The 24,004-nt window shown below is 48.0% G+C and overlaps 1 protein-coding gene across 1 annotated transcript in view; it reads right to left on the bottom strand.

Moving 5' to 3' along the window:
- The window catches only part of LOC119396734 (sushi, von Willebrand factor type A, EGF and pentraxin domain-containing protein 1), a 229,425-nt gene that overhangs the window by 156,482 nt on the left and 48,939 nt on the right, over positions 1 to 24,004 (bottom strand). The window contains exons 6-7 of the mRNA XM_037664045.2: positions 13,486 to 13,674; positions 7,973 to 8,046 (exon numbers count right to left, since the gene is read on the bottom strand). Of these exons, the coding sequence (XP_037519973.1) occupies positions 7,973 to 8,046; positions 13,486 to 13,674 (263 nt within the window). The remainder of the gene's footprint in view (positions 1 to 7,972; positions 8,047 to 13,485; positions 13,675 to 24,004) is intronic.

The following is a 24,004-nucleotide window of genomic DNA, read 5'->3' as shown; positions in this document are numbered from 1 at the left end:
CGTAAATAAGTCTGTACGGCTAATTCGCTGCCGCTGCGTCGCTCGCCACCACCGCACCAGCCTTGCTTTGGTGGTGCGAACTGCTGCATAGTTCACTGCACCAGCCGTTTCATCGCCTGCGTGCAGCACCGTGTCACTCGTGCGCGCAAACCCCAGTGCCTCGGGCAGAGTAGTGCCCTCTCGCTGGCGGGGGCACAAAGACGTACAGCGTAGCACAAGGTGGGGGATGGTTTCCTCTTCCTGCTCGCACACCCGGCATAAAGCCCTCGTGTCGTCGGTAGACCCAACCGCGCCAGCGCCATCTCTAAGACTTAACGGACACTACATCCCCCCTTCTCCAGGGAACTAGCGCACACACAGGGATGCACACTGTAGCTGATCACAAGATGAGTCGTCTTGGCGGTTTTATGATGCGACCAAATCTTGACCTCCTTACAGGGCGATCTGAGGAAGACGGTCCCGTCTTTGATGTAGTCTCATCAGATCCAGGCGGACTCGCCGTTGTCGTCAAGGATACAAATGACTGTGGCGTGAATACTGTGGCGTGAACTCTGGAACCAGCGGAAGTGGCTGGCTGTCAGTGTCTGCTTGTTCTGACGGCTCTGCTGCAAGCGGTGTTTCCATTTCTTGGAACGAGATGTCTTCGGTTGCGTTGAATGACGCCTTTCGCAGTTTCAACCACGTATGAGCGCGGACGTTGAGCGGGTGACAAGACAATGGCAGGGCACTTCATATAATTCACCCAAACTTCCTCTCCTGGCTCTAGTCAGCGAAGAGGAGAAGCTGCATGTATCCTGTTATAGTCTTCCGCTTGTTTTCTGCGGGAGGCTTCATCGTGCTGGTCGAATACTGAGGCATCGGGCCAAGCAGGCTGGAGCTGCTTTTCAGTCATTGGGACGCGAGTGCGGTTGTCTGCCTAAGAGAAGCTGTGCAGGGCTCAAACCGTTGATGCACGGGGTGTCCCGATACGACAGCAAGGACAAGTACGGATCTTCAGTTTTTTAAGAAAGTCCTTGATCGTCCGTACCATACGTTCCACTTCTCCATTGGATTGCGGGAAGCCGGGACTGCTTGTAACGTGACGGAAGCCGTAGTTCCTGGAAAAGTCAGCGAATTCCTTCGCTGAAAATTGTGGCCCGTTATCCCTGCGAACCTCCCTTGGAATGCCGTAAGTGCGAACACGCTTTTGATGGCAGATATGACAGTGGGCGTTTTTGTTGAGCGCAGGCTCAGGACCTCTGGTAAACGGCATCGGTAATCTACGATGAGCACGTAGTCTCCGCCGTTGAGATAAACAGGTCAATACCGACGACCTCCCAAGGCTTTGTAGGAGTCTCACTGACAAGCATAGGCTCGGCTCGTTGAACTCTGGTCTCGGCACATTTAGAGCAGTTCATCACCATAGTCTCGATTTGGGAATTTATGCCAGGCCACCATACAGATTCCCTAGCTAAAGACTTGCAGCGACCTATCCCTTGATGACCTATCCCTTGAAGAAGCTGCAATATGCGCTGCTGGTATGATGCCGGAATCACAACACGAACACCCTTCAGAAGCATATCTTCACCGATGCTGAGATCGCCTAGCTACTGCCAGTACTTCCTTACGTGTGTCGACACACGAGACTTCCTGGGCTAGCCTTTTATGCAATACTGGAGGAGCAAATGGCATTCCGCGTCACTAGCTTGTGCCTGACGAAGCTCGCGAAGTGTGCTGAGAGGGTATCTGGCAGAGCGCGAATGGTCTCCTGGACGAAAAGCTCGGTGTTGTCAACTTGTCTTGGAGTAGACTCCAGGCTTGAAACTTGTCTTGTAGGAGCGCGCGAGAATGTGTCAGCCGTGGACAATTGTTTCTCAGGTACGTAGAGCACTTGGTAGCAGAAGCGCATCAGCTTCAAGGGGAAACGCTTGAAGCTGAATTCTGGGTGGCAACATGTCCACAAACATAGAGCCGAGCAATGCCACGAGAGGTTGATCACCTCTTTCAATGTAGAATTGAAGACCACGGACGAACTCCTCGAATCGTTGCACTGTCCATGTAACAGCCAAGGCCTCTTTCTCAGTCTGGCTGTAACGTTGCTCTGTGGACGTCAGCGATCTTGAAGCAAAGGCGACCGCTCGGCGTTGGCCAGTAAGCTGCTCTTACAACAATATGACTCCCAATCCGAAAGAGCTTGCGTCAGCGGACAGTCGTCTTGTAGGCAGTATTGTAGCGTGCAACGCAGAGGTCGGAACACAACAACTGCTTGAGGCTTTCGAAGGCAGTCTGCTGATCTGGTCCCCATGTCCAATGCGAATCTTTGCGTAGAAGAGCGCGAATTGGAGCAGTTGTCTCTGAGGCACATGGCAGGAAGTGACCCACATGGTTGACAAGTCCAAGTAGACGACGAACTGGGGAGACATCTTCGGGAGTTGGCATATGCTGGATCGCGGTAATCTTATCCGGATCCGGTGAGATGCCTTGAGCGCCTACGATCACGCCCAAAAACTTGACGCTGCTAGCTCCGAAGCAGCATTTCTCCCGATTTAGTGTGATGCCTCCTGCCTCTTTTAGCCGACCAAGAACTTGCTGCAGACGCTGGTCGTGCTCTTTGTGTGTCTTACCGAAAACAAGGATATCGTCAATCACATTGACAACTCCCGCCTGGCCTTCAATGATCCGTGACATCTGACGTTGGAAGTACTCGGGTGCAGATGCTATCCCAAATGGCAGTAGGCGAAAGCAGTAGCGTCCAAACGGATTTATGAACGTTGTGTACTCTTGCGACTCGAGGGCAAGCTTTACTCGATGAAAACTAGACGTGGCGTCGAGCTTTGACAATATGGTAGCATCCCCCTGCAATTTGAGGCATTGATCGACCGTCGGCAAGATGTGACTCTCACGAAGGATCACCTTGTTGGGACGCGTCAAGTCGACGCAGAGCCTATACCTGCAAGACGCCTTGGGTACGACAACTAATCCAGAACACCACTCTGTTGGTGCGTCGACGCGGCGAATTTCTCCATTAGCTTCCAATTTATCTAATTCCGCTTTTACCACACTGTGCAGAGGTAGAGGAAGGCGGCGAGTGACGCTCAATGAAAATGGCGTGGCGTCTCGTTGAAGCCGAATAGTATACTATTCTGGCAGCATCCCAAGCCCACGGAAAAGGCTGGGATCTAGATGCACATTGCTGGAGGCTTCTTGTTCTTCAGACACGACATCCAAGAACTTGCAGACACCCAGGGCTTGAATGGCCGGAAAACCAAGCAGCGGTACCGTCTTGGCGGCGAGAACATAAAGCAGCTGTTTGGTAGATCGCCCTTTCCAGGATAGAGTTGCACTGAAAGTACCCAAAACAGAGATGGGGTGGTTTCCGGGACCTTTGAGCTTTCCTTCTGGTTGTAACCTTGTGGGCACAGCAGGGAATGAGCTGGTAACCACGGAAACCTTAGCATCTGAGTCCACCTTGAAAGAAACTGAGTGTCCGTTTACGAGCACGTCGATGAACTTGGCGTTCAAATGCTTTTCGGTCACAGCACTGAGTTCGATAGAACTGGCAGAGGGTTTGCGTTGCTGCTTGTTGGCCATTCTTTTCTTCTTCTGACACAAAACCTCGAAGTGCCCGCATTTGAGACAGTAATTGCAAATTGCGCGACGAGCCGGGCAGTCGGAACGTGCATGTGAAGCGTGACCACAAAAACCGCAGGTGTTGTTCTGCCTTATTGCTGATGATTCTTTTTGTCGACAAACGCCCGCGGCGCCAACGTCCAGTGGAGGGGTGTTTTCACGCAAACGTTGTTGGCGTTCCTTTTCGGCGTCTTCGTCTTGACAAGCGTAAGTGAGCGCTTCTTGCAACGTTAACTTCGGGTTGCGGCATAGCTGGTCCGAGAGCTCCTGATTTTGCAAACCGACGATAAAGAGGTCCCGAACAAGTCTTTCTTCGACGCTACCTGAGCTGTAGCTGCAGCGTTTAACCAGTGTACGTAGAGCCGTGAAGAAGGCGTCGACAGACTCACCGGGCTCTTGAGCGCGGCGATCGAAACGCGCAGACTCATAAAGTTCATTCGGCGCATGCACGAAATGATCACCGAAGGCCTTTTTTAAATCTGACAAGTCCTGAAGGGCGGCGTCTCCAGGGGGCGTGGACGCTAACACGACTCTTGCTTGAGGACCCATGCAGTAAAGCATGGAACGCACCTGCACTTGCTGCTCCGCAGCATATAGTCCCGTGGCGTAGGAGTAGTCTTCGAATTGTAGAAGCCACGCTTGCCATGATCCGGGATTTTCGAAGTGGAACGGTGGCGGTGGACGCAGCTGTACATGTCCTGTCGAATATGGCGGAGCGGCTGCGTTGGACCCAGTAGGCGAGCTCACCGTGGGTGAAGACGTCGCAGCGTTCGTGTCGTTCGTGGCTCAGCCCAGGAACCGACGCTTTAGCGACCTACGCAGTTGAGCGCTGCAGAATTCAAATCGCCACGCTGCCTAGTCGGTGTCAACATCCTCCGCATCCAACTTCTGACACCATGTAGAGAGAGAGTACACCCGACGACGGCAGCCAGTCGAATCCCCCTGCGGAACCTCACGAGCTCCGGTTTATTCCCCTTCGCCAAGACCCAACCGCGCCAGCGCCATCTTGAAGACTTAACGGACACTACAGATAGAAACTAAGAAACGAAAAGAGCTTCATTTTCCAGCAGTAATCAAAACAAGGCAATATAGTCGCAGCTTATGGCTTGGCTGCGCAGTGATAGAAGGCGTGGCCTGTGGTTGTACTCAGCGCCTTTCATTTCTGCTCGCTCATATTTATATCAAGTGCTCGAATCAGTCGCCTTGCAAAACGATACAGCTCTGACACCTTGTTTGCATATGCGCCGTTGCATTTCTTATGACCGCCTCAGGCATAGTTAAGCAGACTTCCCTTATTTTATTTTTCAGGTCTTGCGGTGTCGAAGTTGGTGCGCAGTATACCTTGTCTTTTATGTAACCCCGCAAAAAGTAGTCCAGGGGTGTCATGTCCGGTGACCTGGCTGGCCAATTGACGGGCCCTAGCCGTCCTATCCACTTGTTCGGAAACACAGTGTCGAGCCAGGTCCAAGCCTTGCGGCTGCTGTGTGCGGCGAAACCATCGTGCTGAAATCATACATCAGTAGCCCTGGCGAGTGGCAGAAGCGAAAGGAAGTCGTCAACGGGTCCTTGGCTGTCATTGACATAGCGCTCTGCTGTCAGCGTCTGGTAAAAAGACACAGGTCCCATCAAACCCCCGTCGAAAATTCCACACCAAACACTGAACGACCATTGGTACCGGTGCTGCGTCTGCCAAACCCAGTGGGGATCTGACTCACCCTAGTAGTGGGCATTGTGTATGTTTACCTCTGCATTTCGCGAAAAAATCGCCTCGTCAGTCCACACAACTTTGGAGAGAAAATTCAGGTCACCTTGCATCTGTATGAGAATCCAATTGCAAAAGTCAATCCTGCTTTGGAAGTCCCGTTGTACCATATTTTGGTGCAGCTGCACATGGTACGGACGCAGGTCGTGCTTCCGCAAAATCCGCCACACTGATGATTTGGAAGCTCCTGAATCCTGGCTCACGATGCGGACGCTTGCTTAATGATGTCTGGGGTTTAACGTCCCAAAACGCGGACGCTTGCTTGGGGATCCAAAGAGAGGAGCGATGAAATGTTCATCTCGAAGTCCTGACCAAGAATAGGTGCTCTGGGTCGTCTCCGCGTAAAACTGTCAGTTTGTCGCAGGGTCTCGTACGTTTTCTGGATCGTCATTGAGCTTGGCCGCCTGTTAGGGTGCCTATATTGCATTAGGTCTGCAGCGCACCTTCTGTTCTCATGAGATCCTCCGAGAGCGAGAACCATGTGTGATTTTGCTTCGTTCGTAAACGGGATGTCTGCTAAGCTACAAGCCACTTCACCGAAGCTTCACTCTCAACTCTCGCATGTTACTGACATCACAAGAGCGTATTAAAGTATGCCTGACCACTGCTTCTAGCTGAGAAAATTGTTTTTACTAAGAGACAACAGTGCCGCCAACACCACCCGCCAGCACAAATCATGCATTCTGGTATTCTTTTGCTCCTTAGTGACAAAGCTGTCTTGACATTTCATTACCTTATCAGGTTGGGACTATATCGCCATCCGAAAAGCGCGGCGCGCTCGCTACAACTTGCACCGTCACGCGCGCCAACTGGCTGACGCGGGCCAAGAAACCACCGCCAACTTATCGGCCTACCGCTGCAACGGAGCCGGCGAGTCGCGGCCGCAGCTGATTTCGTTCGCTCAAATCACGGCTGAGAGCAGCACGCTGGCTGCGCGCGAATGCTCCAGTCACGTGGTTCCTTTTGTATTTCGCGGGCTTTCTTTGCAGCTTGGAAAAAATGGTATACGTCAGACTTTCTTTATCGCAAATAATGCAGCGGGGGTTTCTGAAGACGCTCTCGAACTTTGCAAGTCGCATTTCTTGCCTAAAGTTCATATTTAGCAATTTAGTTGAATAATCCTAACGAACAAATAAATAATTATAAAACAAAAAAAAATTCCTGTAGTGCGCACGGTGGCTGTCAGGAATTTGCAACTGATTTCACTCGCCTGCCTCTAATATTGTATTTTTTAACACTTGGCTAAAGATAGCTGGGACACCCAGTATATATACACACCGGGCGTTTCAAGAAATGTGAACAGAATCCTCAAAATTCAGGAAAATGCGATATTTGCTGGCTGTCTTCACAATTGAATTTTATGTAGCGGCAAACATCTAAACATGGTTAAATACAGTATTTGGAATAGTAATTAACAAAGTTAAATTAATTTACTTTTTAATTACTGGAGTTGGGCAGTTATGTCAAATGAGAGCATTGAAGTTTTTTTATGCGAAGAAACGATCGACGCTTTGAGATATAGAAAAAGCGCCCTCTAGTAAATATTGTGGCGTAACGAAATTCAACCGAATTCAACGCGAAACCGAAACCGAAGCGCCGATGAGCGCAACAAGCAGACGACCAGAATGACGTCACTGTTTAAGACAACGATTACAGAGGTGTAGTTGTTGCTCGTTCATTAACCTATGTACGCCATGCGTGCTATAATCGTAAGTACAGCCTGCACACCCACGTCGGTTGATAGTTGATATAACGACGCTCAATCATTCTGGACGTCTCAGACGAATATGACAGTTGCGCTCTTCCGTGTTTCGGGCTCGGTTTCGCTGCTGAATTTGGTTGAATTTCATTATTTCGCAATTATTACTAGAGGTCGCTTTTTCGAAATCTCAAAGCTGCAATGGGCTCTTCGCACAAAGAGAGAGAGAGAGAGAGAATAAAAGAAAGGAGGGGAGGTTAACCAGGGCTGAGCCCGGTAGGCTACCTGGGGAAAGGGGGAGGGGGAAGGAAAGTTAGAGAGGAGGAGAAAAAAGTCACTCTTTCAGCCGACATAACAGTTCCAGGTTTGACATCACAAACGGCGAATCAGTCCGGTATCCTTGAGAAAACGCAACAGCGCTTTCGTTGCCTTCCGGAAATGTGATGGGGTAGCCCCATGGTCCCACCGCACAAAGGACTTCAATTCCACTATTTGACATAACCGCCTAACTTCACTAAATAAAATGTCAATTATTTTAACTTTCTTAACACTGTCCCAAATGATGTATTTAGACATCTGACGATGCCTGCGGCTACAGAAGAAGTCATTGTGAAGGCATCGAAGAAATATCGCATTTCCCTGATTTTTGAGGATTTTGGACACATCTCTAGAAACACCCGGTATAATCTATATGCACTATCTTTGTTATGGGCAGAAGTTTTGGTGGCAGGCAGATTTTCCGGACAGCTACTGCCATATCACGCTTACGCATCAAAATCATACTTCCAAATATTCCGATTTATCCTCACCCTTATATGCGGGACAATATAGAAACGAGCTCTCAAGTGCAGTAAAGTGCTCCAAAAAAAACGTTATATACGAAGGAAGCAAATGCGTGTTACCTGATTATTACTACGCCACGAGTAAGTCTGGCGTATGACAGCAGCACTGGGGTCAGCTTGTACGACGCAGTTTGCTGAAACATAAGGGGGCATGTGTAATCAATTGCTTTCATTCGTCTCGGAAGGTAGTTGCTCTTTTAAGGGCTTCATTATTCATATGTCATTTCACGCATCTTTGACGGCGCCCACTTCGGCGAAACATTACTCGACAAAGCAACAGACACTGAATCACTCACAGCAATCAATGAAGCAGATCGTGACCAAAGGGGCCAAACACTTCCTGATCTTTTTTTATAATTATATTATTATTATTATTTAGGACGCTGGCCGAGCTCAAGGCATCCTGGACTGGGCCCCGCTACCTCGTAAATAAAGATCTTTATTCTCTCTCTCCAAACACGTATTCGGTGGTAAACTCCATTTTCAACAATACAACTCATTAATCCTCTATTACGTTCAAAAGCGCGCGCAGTGAAAGATGGAGACAACACGAGAAAAAAGGGAAGCAAGGTTCCGCGCATTCTATACGTCCTGTGTACTTAGATAATGGATAACATGACAAACTACGACGGTATGATGGCATATATATAATCGAAAACATGGATAACAGTTACGAAATGAACAGAAAGAAATCAACAGTGATGACACACACCCCGTGTGTAGGGGCGTCCATGAAGGATAACGATAATGCGAAGGTGCGCTACCTTGAAGTCTAGGACACGTGACCTCCTGCACACCGCAAGAGCCCTTTAGGCTCAGGCGGTGCTTTTAATACAGCTAGCACCGTGCATGTGCAGAGATTTCATTCGGAACCTTCGGGAGCCTATCAAGTAGCGATTATGCAGAAGCACCGTATACTGGCAGATGTGAAACATTAGCGCCATGAGTGGATTTGTGAGGTTATGCAAAAAATCAGTTTTTCCTCTCTCGTCGCTTTTGCTCTCTGGCGCGCATGAAGAATATCGAGCGAAAATTTCTGAGAAGTCGTGGCCAATTAACGATGAATGCTCTCGCAGAAAATACGATGCAAAGCTCCTAGCTCTTGCGCATGTGATCGTTATCAATATGAACAGCACGAAGCGTCGTTCTCATAGCTCCGTTGTCGAATCAGTTGCAGGTCAACTTTTATTCATGCGACTTGCGGCCTAACAATTACGTGACGACTTCTGCCAGATCATAGACTACTGCGTAAAGATTCCAGTACGGATTTCAACGCCGCAAGCTAAAACTCACTCCCATAACTTTCACTGCGGTGAACCGCTCTAACAACGCAGCAGGATGTCACAATGATATTTTTTTTTCCCCTGAGGGCCAAAGGCGTTAAAGAGGGGAGTGGTTACAATAAACGATAGAAAAACCAAAAGCAGATAGAGCGTTTTAGTACAAAGGCTTCTATTATACAATTTTAGCTAGGGTTAACAAAGGCATATAATGTGTTCACAATGAAGTGATAAAAAAATGTGCCTAGGGTACAAACATATACGTAGTAAGAATCAAGTCCTGGATAGCAGAGTGCACTCACGTTACACGGGCAAAGTAGAAAAAAAAAAGGAGGCGGATCCGATTATACAACGTTAGCTAAAGCTGCTCGAAATAAATGATTATCATGAATTGATACGATATCATCGGGAAGACGGTTCCATTCGGAGGATGATCGAAGAATAAATGACTGAAAGAAGGTACGAAATTCGTAGATAAGCGAGGTTCATAAATCAGGGCTTCATGACACGCAGTGAGTCACCGTGCAGTGAGTGCAGCTCGATGTCGTTACCGGCCCTATAGTTGCTGCAGTAAAGCCTTGGTCTGGGAAGGTTAGTTCATACGTGGTTACGACGCAGCGAGGCTGGGGCGAATGTGTCAACGTAGAACGCATTTTATTGCACTCCGTATTTGCCTATATATGCGCAGAATGCTGCCATAGTAGATAACCAGAGCGCAATCAGAAAAAGGTGACATGCGATTCAGGTGTACCCGCCGCGGTTGTCTTGTGATTATGGTGCTCGACTGCTGACCCGAAGGTCGCGGGACCGAAACCCAACCGCGGCGCCCGCATTTAGATGGAGGCGAAATGCTGAAAGACCGTGTACTTGGATTTAGATGCACTTTAAAGAACCCCAGGCGGACGAAATTTCTGTAGCCTTCAACTACCGCGTCCCTCATATTCATATCATGATTTTGGGACATAAAACCAAAAATAATAATAATAAATAAATCGAGCTGTAACCAAGGGTACAGACATGGTGCAAGAACAGATCAACGCAGGGAAAGCATGTCCACCGGAGTCATGGTTACAAACCATCAGTTTTCATTGCATGAAACAGTAGTATGGTGAAAGAAAAATTGTTCACGCTTAGTAACCAGCCTTCAGAATCTGTGCGAGAATAAGGATGCACTGATGCACATACGGCAGGCATTCCCAAGTCATGCCCGACAAGCTATCCTAAAGTGCAATGTGTACAACTATTGCATACTGCGATATTTAAAATATGGGGCTGAAACTTGGAGGATAACAAGGAAGCTGGAAAATCAAGTTAAGGACCACGTAGCGTGAGATGGAACGGAAAATTATAAGCTCCACATTACGGGCTCGTAATAGAGCAGACTAGGTCAAAGAACAAACAGCTAGGTGTAGCCGATATTCTAGTTAAAATAAGGACAAACAAAAATGGACCTGGGTTGGCCATGTAATAGCTAGGGCAGATTACCGGTGGTCAGTTAGAACAACGGATTGGATACCAAAGAATGAGAAACGCAGCCGATGACGGCATGGAGTCAGGTGGGCTTATGAAATTAAGAAGCTGGCAGGCATAAAACAATCAGCTCGCACAAGACAGGTAAAATTGGAGATCATTGAGAGAAGGCCTCATCCTGCAGTAAAAAGAGGCTATGATGATGATGATTATAATGATGAGGAGGGTTGTGGTGGTGATGAGGAGGAGGAGGAGAAGGAATCAATAAAAAAGTCACAGTTTAACCGCAAGGGCAAAGCAATGAATGCGATAGCAGGAAAGTGGAATGTCACACGAGGAACGACAAGCAACTCGATACTTGTAGCGCGCCGCTGAAGCACAAAGAAGGACACCCGAAAAGAACGCACATGTATACACAGGACAAGCGTGAACAACTGTCACTGTTGTTACGTCTTTGTGCTTGAGCAATGCGCTGCAAGTGTCGACAATGGAGAATCAGACGTTCTTAGATTTTTTTCTTTTAAACTGCGGCGCGTGGAGTGACCCCTCTGCGTCTCCTGCTACACGGGGGCGTCTGACGCAAGGTGTGCCTGGTGTCCTCTTTTTTGGTTTCACATAACGAGTGGGTACAGAAAGGGGCCACTTTGTCGTGCGCGTATCAAGGGCAGTTTTAAAATGGAAAGAAAATGTAGGAGCGTTGCAGGATAGAAAGCACGCCCAAACTCCTCCGAGATCTGCGTACCACCAGCGGTAAATGGTGCATATAAATTGCTCGCCGTTATTTCGCCGGCGCATGCATGGCATGTGGTTGAGATGTATAAGTCAGCGCACCGAGGAGTGAGGGGTCGCTGGTTCGAATTCCTGGTCAGGTGCTTCGAATTCTTTTCTTCGACTTTATTTGTCTTTGTTCCTTTTTTATATACATACATACATATACATATCCGGGACATGACGGCGACAGCAAAAATCCGCCGAGAGTGTCCATATAATTGCTATTGCAACAATAAGGTTTTCTTCCGCTTTTGTTGCTACCTTACATGACCTTTGTAGCAACATCGAAAGGTTCAGAAAAGACCAGCGAAAGATGCAATTTAAAGATTTATGGCAGTGTAAATATTAGCAAGTTCCCACATTCATTACCGTCACCATCAGCACTAAATTTACAAGGTGAAGAAATGGCACCACAATGCGACGGTCATGAATCGCACGGTAAGACATGGGTATAAGAAATTGTGCTGAGCCATTCCACTCTGCTGTGAAGGTGAGTGACCAGCGAAGCTGTTTAGCACACGACACAGAGGTGACAGAATTTCGAAACATTGCCCATCACACACTGCAACTAAATCCGAAATGTCTGTCCAGAAAGGCCCTTTTGGGTTTAGCGTGTGTTCCTGTAAAGCTTTTCATTCGAGCAGCATGCGCGCTTTCGCCGCGGCATGCGTCGTCTTGTCTGTTGTTTGGCACATACGCTGGTGTTTGCCGCCTGTGTGTTTGCCCGTGTTTTGTTGGTTATCTGCCACCCGTTCATTTTTAGCGGACCATAAATGATTAGTGAGTTTTGCCAAATTTCTATGGCACATGCGTTTCTGCTCGCTAACAAACGGAATTGCGTAGTGATATACAGCTTGGCTGTAAAAGTAGACATTTATCCCGATTTGCGTTGTCCGCCTCAACAAAGAGCATTTTGTGACTAGTTGTTACAGGTCTGCATCTCAGGATGGGTTGGCAGACTCTTAAAGAGGTATCATTTACTGATAGCGAGAGTGTTCACCTCTTGTTGCTCTCGCCGGGTAGATATGTTAGGCAATACCTTTTTAAAAATTAAATGTATCGATAAAGAGGTTGGTGCTTATGCGAGACACCGGCTTTCTTCCTCTCTTACATGATAGCTGTCGCCGTAAAGTAGTGGACAATAACACAATTATACAAAAATGCATATCTCGAGAGATGCAACCTCGCGATGCGGTTATGAAATAGGGATACATAAAAAACACTCCGTTTTAAAGCTTATTGGAATAGCGTTTCCAGAGGGTAGTATATATTAATTCGCAATAGTAAAGACTATCGTAGCAAAATTGTAGCTGCAACCAATAGCAAACGAAAGCCTCCCTATAAGTATATGATATTTGCCCCTAAAATATTGTAGCTATTGTTGCTTCTGCTTCTTTTTGTCTTTTATTACTTTATTTTGTAACGGTAGTTTTATGCAGCGGCGAAGGCCGGCCTGTAATAACGCAATCAGAATCAAATATGAATGCAACGCAACGGTCGGTCGGTCGGTCGGTCGGTCGGTTCATGGGGTTTAACGTCCCGAAGAAACACGGTTCTTTGAAGGGCTCCGGATAATTTCGAACACCAAGGGTTCTCTAACGTAGACTCACATCGCAAAGTACACGGGCCTCTAGCATTTCGCCTCCATCAAAATGCGATCGCCGCGGCCCGGATCGAAAGCGCATCTTTCGGGACAGCAACCGATCCCAATAATCACTGCAGTAACCGAGGCGGCTAAGACGCTACGTGTGTCTGAGCCGATAATTTACGTTAAAACGTAATGACATGCTTAAATGATGAATGTTTCTTTGAGCATATCTAAGTCGAATAGAAACCAATTGTTCTGACGATCTCGTTTTAGCCAGTAATACAGAATTATTCCTTCTCGCGCCGCGTTTTAGTCTCCGCCCTGAAAACCAACTAGGAGCTTATGCGCCTGAAGCAACGAAGCTGGATACTTCTCTGGGTATGCACGTGTGAAAGAGAAAGGTCGGCTACTCTGTACAGCACAATTAATAAAAAAAAATATATAAAACTGCGCTGTATACTCACGAGTGCATACCGGTGGGTCAAAGAGCCAGGAGCCGGTTTCTTGACAGATGTTTATTTCGGAGCCAACGAGGACGGTCTTCTGGGGGCAAAAGTACTGAAGCCTTGTGCCACTACGCTGACTTCCGGGGTTTGCTCCGAGGCTGGTAGTGCCGTTACCTTCGGGAAGATCCGGCTGCGGACACCAGATTTCTGCAGGCCAAAAGAAGATCAGCCAGTATGGAAGGTACATGATGTAATAAAAGGTGTACACACCGGCTGAATCACCTGTCAAGTGATGCCGACAAGTGGATGAATTAACGCAGTTATTACCACAAGTCTCGCTCTATATCAATTATATGGGGAAAGGTGGGTACGTGAGGTAAACTGGTACAGAGTGTTGATGCGGCCATATTGGTACATAATGAACTACGGGTAAACAGCGCTACAACGGGACAAAGAAGGAAGGAACAGGAACAAGCGCTGACTGACAACAAGTTTTTTTATTTCGCCGCAGCGAAATATATACTCTCGGAAAAAAAAATGAACAAGAAAAATATATGACAGCTCTCTAACTAGTACATGCGCGAAGATTATATTCAATGGTCTAGATAACCATGCTCTTTCTTGAGCAGGTCTATGGAAGCCATGCTAACAGATGATTCATTGCGCGTGTGGATCACGAAAAAATTCGGCAGATCCCACGTACCGTGGGAATGGTTGTTATGCGAAGCATGCGCGGGAAAGTGACTTTGGCGTATTTTTTCACATTGACCAGAACGTGACGGAATGACGCTAGAGAAATGTGCAAATGGTATACGCACACACATATCCTGAAGAGACGCACATGTGTTATATAACCAGTTTACAGTTGCGCAACGATGCCAACAGCAACATGGGTGTTACCAACACCAGACGCGGTAAGCTTATCATCATCATCATCATCATCATCATCATCATCAGCCTGTCTATGCCCACTGCAGGGCAAAGGCCTCTCCCATGTTCCGCCAATTAACCCGGTTCTGTGCTTTCTGCTGCCACGTAATACCTGCAAACTTCTTAATCTCATCTACCCACCTAATTTTCTGTCTCCCCCTCACGTGTTTGCCATCTCTTGGAATCCAGTCAGTTACCCTTAATGACCACCGGTTATCCTGCCGACGTGCTATACGTGCCCGGCCCATATCCATTTCTTCTTCTTGATTTCAACTATGATGTCCTTAACCCCCGTTTGTTCCCTGACCCACTCTGCTATCTTCCTGTCTCTTAAAGGGGCCCTGCAACACCTTTCTTAGTTATATTGGAATAGTCTCATTATTGACGTATGACTCTTCACGAGTCATATGCCGCAAAAATTTTTCGAATCCGTCAAGTCTAAGTGGTGTTACCAAATTATAGAGATCACGTTCCGCAGCTTTCTCCCTCAACTCAACGCGAGTCGACGGAGGGAGCGCAGAGGAGCGAGGCTCCGCCCAAGAGCGCCGGCGGAGTTTTTTTTCTTCATTTTTTTCTCTCTGACGTCTGGGCGCAACCACGTGGTCTGTGCCGCCACTTCCGGTCGGCTTGCGTCGTTCTCGTCGAGCGGAGTCGATCGCACTGTGTATCGCGCGTGCTTGAAAACTGCGCGTCGGTTTGGTAATGTTGGGTGTGCACCTCGAACGCCGTAGTGTTTTCATCGCTCTACCGACCATGGAAGCAAACCTGCGCGCTCGTTTGGAACGAATGACAGCTGAGATCGGTTTCGGCCCATACTCCGATACACCGCCTCGTAAGACGGCACTAGCAGACGACCCCGAAGCGCCGCCATTACCGGACGCCAGCATTGTTATCGGAGACACGCTGCGCCCGTGCCTCGGTCGGTCGTGAGAACGTGCCGACGATGCAGTTCTCAGCTGACGAGGCAACACTCGAACGGCTGCCACTCTCAACGGCAACCGGCGATGGTCAAAATCACAGAAATATTCACGTTTTCGGCACTGCGCATGGCGAAGAAAACGGAACCACGCAACTACGAGCAGACGAGCTGTCGGTGAGACCGGAAGTGCTAATATTAATGTTTGTTCGGTGTTTTTAGCGCGATAACATAATATAAACATACATATTATCTACTTATTGAACTCAAAATTAACAACGAATGTAATAATGAGGGTGTTATCGTGATTATAACATCAGCCAATGTTGGAACTGCCGACAATCGCGTCATATTTTGCGGACTAATACATCATTTGTCGAGAGAAGAGGGAGCGATTTTCAGCTGACTTTGAGAATTTATTGTAAATTCCAGGCCGTGCGCATCGCTATAATATTTGGCTCGCGTGTTCTCGGGAGCCTGGACTACCGATCGGCAGCGCTTTTTGAGCATGCTCGAAAAGTGTTGCAGGGCCCCTTTAAGGTTACACCTATCATTTTCCTTTCCATCGCTCGCTGCGTCGTCCTCAATTTAAGTTGAACCCTCTTTGTGAGTCTCCAGGTTTCTGCTCCGTAGGTAAGTACCGGTAAGATGCAGCTGTTATATACCTTCCTCTTGAGGGATAGTGGTAGATTACCATTCATGATTTGATAATGCTTGCCGAATGAGCCCCAACCCATCCTTATTCTTCTAGTTATTTCACTCTCATGGTTCGGCAGCGCGGTTACTACCTGTCCTAAGTAGACGTACTCCTTTACAACTTCCAGTGTCTCGCCACCTATCGCAAAGCGCTGTTCTCTGCCAAGATTGTTCCACATTACTTTAGTTTTAGGCATATTAATTTTCAGACCTACTCTTCTACTTTCCGTATCCAGTTCAGTAATCATGAGCTGCAATTCGTCTCCCGCGTTACTCATCAATGCAATGTCATCAGCGAATCGTAGGTTACTGAGATACTCTCCATTAACTCTTATCCCTAACTCTTCCCAATCTAGGGCCCTGAAAACCTCCTGTAAACACGCGGTGAATAACATTGGAGAGATCGTGTCTCCCTGCCGTACGCCCTTCTTTATTGGGATTCCGTGGCTTTCTTTATGGAGGACTATAGTGGCTGTGGATCCGCTGTAGATTTCTTCCATTATGTTTATATAGGCTTCGTCGATGCCTTGATTCCGCAGTGCCTGCATGACTGCTGATGTCTCCACCGAATCAAATGCCTTCTCGTAATCTATGAAGGCTATGTATAGGGGTTGGTTGTATTCCGCGCATTTCTCTATCACCTGATTGATAGTATGGATATGGTCTATTGTTGAGAATCCTGTACGAAATCCTGCCTGTTCCCTTGGTTGATTGAACTCTAATGTCGTATTAATTCTGTTAGCAATTACTTTTGTAAATAGCTCGTAGACAACGGACAATAAGCTTATGGGCCTGTAATTTTTCAGGTCCTTGACATCCCCTTTCTTATGGATCAAGCTGATAAGTAGTGCTTATATTCTTCAATACTTCAATATTCTTCGAAGAAGGAACACAGAAGCACAGGACAGACGCCTACTCGTATTCAGGAAAATTTCTCTAGATATATACACATCCGAGTGGCACGCGCAGGCGCACTACACGTACACGTTACAGTCACGGTTGTAGCTGTTACAGTTGCACTGAAGTTGTTATGTGTACGGGGGGCGTTCAATAAAGATTTCCCCTGACTCACTTCCTGTGGACGGAGAGCAACGAAACTTTGCAGATTTATTAGTCCTTCTCTACATAGGTGAAACCCCGGGGCACACACTTCTCCCATCTTTTTATGCAACTATAAACACCTCACTTGCAGAAGTCGACAGGTTGCTCCAAAAGCCATGTTGTAACTTCAGAAATCAGAGTCTCATCATCTGGAAAATGCTTGACCTTCAAATATGACTTTAATGTCGGAACGAGGTGGAAGTCCGATGGTGCGAGGTCGGGTGAATAAGGGGAATGCGGTAGAATTTCAAAGCCGCAGGAGCGTGCTTCCGTCTGGGCAACATGTGAGTTGTGAATTGGGGTATTGTCTCGCAGAAGGCGGACGCCTTTGGTGAGCATGCCACGTCTCTTGTTTTTGATGGTCTCTCGCATTTTCCGCAGCAGTGAAGCATAGTATGCCCCAGTAATCGTGGCACCCTTTGCATAGGAAATCCATCAAGACTACTTCGTGCTGGTCCCAAAAGATTGTGAGCATGACCTTGCCCGTCGAGGGCTGGGTGCGTGCTTTCTTTGGAGGCGGTGAGTCCAAGTGCTTCCATTGCATCGACTGGTCTTTAGTCTACGGATCATAGTGATGGACCCAGCATTCATCCTGTGTAATAAGTCTGTTGAAAAAGTCCTGCTGGTTTCCATGGCACATAGTCAAAAGAGCCTGGGAGCATTCGACTCGTACCTGCTTTTGGAAAGGTGTGAGCAGCCGGCAAATCCAGCGATCGGATACCTTACGCATATGAAGATGGTCCTGAATGATTTTTTCCTAGGACCCCACACTAATCTTGACATGTTGGGCTAGGTCTCGAACGCTAATGCGGCGATTTTCCAAAATGGCCGCCTTCACTTGCTGGATGGTGTGTTCATTGACAGCGTAGTGGGGTCGCCCTGCAATCGGAGCCGCTTCCACGGAAATCAGACCATATTTGAATTGGCGATGCCAGTTATTCACTACATCATATGATGGGGAATCCTCCCCATAAACCTCTTTTATCTCATGGAACGTCTCCCTTGGAGTGCGGCCTTTCAAGTACGGCAACTTGACTGCTGCTCTGTATTCCACTGCATCCATTATGACACCTAACACCACTTCAGCACCTCTAAAAGAAAGACCGTTATTAGTTTAGAGTTGCAAATTGGCACGTGACCTACAGTGACCTATGTCATTACACATGCGCAGTTTCAGCATCCTGCAATAAATGGAAGTTAGTCAGGGGAAATCTTTATTGAACGCCCCTCGTATACTTGTCCGTTATGACGGACAACGCAAGCACGTGTCACGAACTCGTGTGCATGTGTGGAAGGGGTTCTTGACAGTTCTTGAACAAAGTGATCATCACCACAAATAAAGTGAGCACGAGCAGCTGTACAGGACTTGTTAATGGATCCGTTCGTGATCGCCATTAGAGGGGTCTAAGTGTAGTGAAGTGCGACGTGTAGTACAGCTGGTGGAAATCATGGATGCCTCTTCCGAAGAAATGATCTATGATGCCTCCTGTCCTGGACGTGGCAACGAGGTCTTGCGATGCCCTGTTCACATCCAAGCCGTCTTTCATGCAGTGTAAGCAGCAGGCGTTGTTGGGTTTTGATAAACCAATGTTGAAGTCACCGGTAATGATGAGGGGCACGGTCCTCTCGGCAGAGTTGTAGGAAGCATTGACCCCAGCTTTTGCGTAATGCACATGGTCCACGTTGCGGACAACGTCGACGAGTGGATCGTAGTCGAGCGTCTTCCAGGGGTGTTCTGTCTTCAGCTCCCTCAATTTCTTTGCGTCCACCGCGGTGGTGTAGCGGTTACGGCGCTCGGCTGCTGAGCTGAAGGTCGCGGGTTCGATCCCGGCCGCGGCGGTTGCATTTCGAAGTGATAGATAGGCGAAATGATAGAGGCCCGTGTACTGTGCGACATCAGTGCACGTTAAAGAACACCAGATGGTTATAATTTACGGAGCCCTCCACTACGGCGTCTCTCATAATCACATCTTGGTTTTGGGACGTAAAACCCCAACAATTATTATTATTATAACTTTCCTCGCTTGTCAATATGTATGTTCGCAGTTACTGTGTTGACTGAAACTTTGTATCACCTGTGGCACATACCCGCATAACACGAACTCTGGTAGGAGGGTATGTGCCACACGTGACTGAGAGAAAGGGTTTTATGACGTACGCGACAGGTATTTTGCGTTATTCATGTCATGACCAATGAATCGTGTTCTCCATACACTGCTCCTCTGCCGTGCGAACTTTGGTATATTACAACCTATGGAGACAACCACGAGAGAACCCAGACGTAAGCGGCTAGATAGATAGATATACAGACAGATAGATACGTAGATAGAAACGGGCAAAGTGCCTGAGGTTCGCTAAGAAATGCTTCTCATTTAAAAAACCTGCCGTGATGCCACAATGTCCCGGCAGCCATTGTAAGGTAATATCACGTTCTCCATCAGCAGCACTATGACAAATTTTAACGCGATATCGTCAAAAACCTCGTTTCGCAGAAATTACGGTGTCGGTGTCGGTGCCGGCGTCGGTGTCGTCGGTTGTGAGCGATAAACCAGCTTTGTCCGTAAGGAAAAATTTGAGATATATGCAAATTAAGAAATAATAAAAAAATCTTCGGTTCAAGTGGGACTCAGACACACGACTTCTGCGTGGCAAGCAGGTGTTCTACCATAAACCTCCGCCTGTGCTCGAAATTGCTTCGGGAGAAAACGCTATATTGTCACCGGGTCGTGACAGTGAAGACGACTCCAGCAGAACTTGGAAATAGGTAACTCGTTATTTGGCCAAACTTGTGGCCGGGAAACGGAAAGTCAAACTGCAAGCAAGCAATGCACGTTGTATACTGATAGCGGCGAACAGAGCGTCAGCCGTCGATAATCTCATCTGCGGTAAGGCGTGTCAGCATTTATACATGCGGCATCGAACATTCCGGCCTTATCGCTGGGTGGCCGCGTTAGTTCCAGAATGAACTCAACTGTTCGCGTTTGCGCGCTCAAGCCTATAAGAAGATTCTGACATAATCTAGAAGATTCCCAGACATTCGGGCGTGGTTTGCGCAAGACAGGGACTATACGTGTAACGGACCAGTTACATAAAAATAGCAAAAGAAGCGCGCGTGGCAATATGAATGTTATGCAGTGCGAGGAGCGTCATTAACACATGTAATGTTGTGTGGCATAAGCGTAGAATCACACCAGGCGTCAAAACATTTGAATAGCACGACGACTGGTGGGTGTAGAGGCCCATCTTTTACAAAGCACACAGGCATAATTTATTATCATTATCATTAACAGCGTCAACAACGTGTGCAGCTGCGCAGGTGCGCGTGTTGCCTTACGGACACGTAGTGGGTACCTCGCCTACTCGCAGAAGGAAGAATTATGTCGTTGTGGGCACTTCCGCAAATGCACCTGCAGTGGGGATTATAGGATAGTTTCAAAGAACCAATTTACAGGCACACAGACGTTCCTTTCCTTGCAGCACGGTTTAGGCGTCCACGGAGAAGTGAAGCCAGGCTAGCGATTGAGAAGGCGATGCGAACAGGGTCCGATTATGCTGTTGCGTTCTACACTTGAAAGCGAAGCTTTTATTGATATGGGACACCAACCAATGGCAGTTCCTACGTCTCAATCTTCGCACGCATTTAAGGGCTGCTTGAAGGGGAACTCCCGCGATTTTTTGTCTTCTGACCACAATAAAATTTTTAACGTATGTGCTCTTCGGTATACTGATGATATGTACCAAACTAGGCGACTGCAAGTGCTTAAGTTTTTCTGAAAATGATTTTTAACAACTGGCAGCCAATTCCACAATTACGCTTGTGAATGCGAGCCACTCTGTGTTTGTGACGTTTGTACCCTATTTCGCTTGGCGCGGAGGCGAATCAAAAAGATTCCGCACGAAGCAGCTACCCGTCTCGGTTTTTACAAATCGTTCTTTTTTGGTCATTTAAAATTATTGACGCCTCTCTAAGCCAATTCAACCACCCCAGCTGTTACAGGGCTGTCAATACCAATTGAAGACGGCAATATCCGAACATGGTCGAAAATACACCTGAGTTCCCGTTTAAAGTTGCAGGTGATTCCTGTGTAATAAATTACGCTATGACTCGAAGAGCGCTGAGCTCGAAACCCGTAGGTGTCGTGACGTGCGAGGTCTTGAGGTCGACTGTGATCAATACGGTTTGGCGAGAAATAATCCAATCAAGAGGTGCGAATGAGAACTGCAGAAGACGATGACAGTAGATAGCGAGAAAGATCATTGGCATCCTTATGTTTCTTTCCACACATGAAGGTGGCCTCAAAGTTGTATTCTTGTAAACTAAGAATCCGACAACCAAGACGTCCCGATAGGATCTTGATCATCTACAAGCAGCAAAAGGCGTGGTCGTCAGTGCCCATTGTAAGCTCGTGGCCACGCAGATAAGGCCGAGATAAGGCCAAAACAGCGGCAAAGCCTTCCTCCCCAGTGTTTGTGTGGTTTTTGTTCTGCTGTCGTGAGCGTGCGATTTGCGTGCACTACCACGTGTTCTTTAGAACTCTTTTTCTTGGCGTTGCGAACGAACAGCACCGATTCCGAGGCCGCTGGCATCCGTCTGTAGAAGGCGCGGGCGCAGTGAAGTCGAACTGACGCAGCACCGGTTCGGACGTGAGGACACGCTTGAAGGCGTCAAAGGCAGTTTGTCCATTGTCCGACCATACGAAGCTGGCTGCGGAAGAAATGAGTTGATGTAGCGGCACTGCAATAGTGGCGAAGTTGCGCATAAATTGCCGTAATTGCGGATCTAGACCAAGATACGTATTTCTTTGATGCAATGGAGATTGCGGCAACAGAGGACGGCAGTAATTTTTAACGCGAAAGTGTTTTATGCCGGGTTTCACCAAGACTTCACTGTCGTATTTCCGTCACGGATATGGCGTTGTAAAATGTACATTAACCGGTGACAAAGAAAGAACTAGAAGAAAAAGTGCTGTCGTCGGGAATCGAACCCCCGACCCCTCGATCCAAAGCGCGCGGTGCGAAGCGACGCGGCTAACACAGTGTGTACGTTAGCATACTAACGACGAGCCATTTATATACACCATTCACCGCTGGCGGTACGCAGAGCTCGGTGGCAATTCAGCGTGCTCTCGTTGTCACCGGCGATATCGCGCGCTTTAAATGTTCGCCCCGCTCGTTGCGATGCGCGCGCGCCTCTTACCTATACCACATGTACTTTATCCTACAGGGCGTGGTCGCTCGTGCACGTCTTGTATGCTCACCGCAAACTTTGAGTTGAAGCTACAGAGCGCATGAAGGTCACTTCACTCGCTGCAGTGGCCACGTTGCGAAAGGAGCGCGCTGCTCAAATCCAGAGTAACAACTGCGACAGTTGTTAGTTCGCGCTCGTCCTGTGTATACTTGCGCGTTCGTTTCGTGCGTCCTTCTTTTTGTTTTAGCAGCGCGCTTTATGTGTCGAGCTGTGACACTTGGTAGTTCGCGCTCGTCCTGTGTGTTCTTTTGGTGCCTCCTTTGTGCTTGAGCAGCGCGCTGCAAGTTTCAAGTTGCTTGCCGTTCTTCGCGTGACATTCCAAATTGTTGCTATCGCATACATTGCTTCGCCCTTGCGGCGAAACTGTGACTTTTTTATTGCGATAGCAATTATATGGACACTCTCGATGGGTTTTTGCCGTCGCAGCAGCATCCCCCCACGCAACAGCATCCCCCCGCGCATCGTATGTTCTACCCGCGGTAAAAGCGCGCGAGCGGGCTCGACGTACGCGGTTGAAGCAGAGATGAAACGAGCCGGGCCATCTCCGTCGCGCGGAGGGCGCATGCGATAACATCAGCCCACGCGCGAGGCCTGCCGCCGAAACGTCCCGCCCGTCTTGAAGGAGCATGAAGGGACGCCACGAGAAAAAGAAAGGGGGGGAGGGGACTGTGATCGCTCGAGCAGCAATTATGAACTTTGATTATAAGGGCGCGGTCGCGCGCGCTATCTTCGCAAGCATCAGCAAAGAGCTCGTATACCCTTCTACGTGCTGCGCTCTCAATGCTATAAGAGACTGCACGAAAACCGCTTCTCTCCCTAAAGCGGCCGCATTCTCTTACACGAGCGTTTTGCAGAGTTACGCGAGATCGGATCCAGAAGAGTTAGCTCCAGTCGCACTTCTTATACCATTACAATCTGTGCTGTCGCATTCATTACTTCGCCCTTGCGGTGAAGTTTATTTTATGCAATCACCCCTGCCAAAATCGCGCAACCGCAGTTGACACCATGCGCACGATTATACATAGCCACCGAGAAAGCGTCTTGACACAGTGCCCCGTAACGAGCGGCTACGCACGATTTTCAGTTTCAGCTTGTGTCCATTAGTCTTAGGTTATATACGTCTGAAGCAAGGGAATGATCTGAAAGCGTATGGTACCGCGTAAAATCGCATGCACGCTACGTAATTCTCTTTACTGTGTTCTCACGGTCTCATGTATTTACGGACATAGGCAAACCAATACCGCGATCGCTGGCGCGCGCGCTATCTCGGCAGACATCACCAAACGGCCCGTATACTCCTCTACGCGCTGTGCTCTCAACTCGAAAACACTGCACGAAAACCGCTTCGCCCCCTGGAGCGGCCGTATTCTGTTACAACAGCGTTTTGTAGAGTTACGCGAGGCCAGGTCCAAAAGACCTACAGCTGCTAGCCTTACTTCGTATAACATTACAATTTGTTGCTATCGCATGCCAGTTGAAAAAAAACAATTTGAACCATTTGGAAATATCGATGGGTCCAAACGGTAATAGTGATTTCCAATTGGGCCAAACAATATCTCAACAGGACCATTTGGAATTTCCAAATGGTTCAAGATGATAAGCTCACTTCCAATTGGGCCAAATGAGATCTCTAAGTGGAACATTTG

This window comes from Rhipicephalus sanguineus, chromosome 1, assembly GCF_013339695.2.
Source record: "Rhipicephalus sanguineus isolate Rsan-2018 chromosome 1, BIME_Rsan_1.4, whole genome shotgun sequence".
Taxonomy (NCBI): Eukaryota; Metazoa; Arthropoda; class Arachnida; order Ixodida; family Ixodidae; genus Rhipicephalus; species Rhipicephalus sanguineus.
This window is presented reverse-complemented; position numbering and strand designations above follow the sequence as displayed.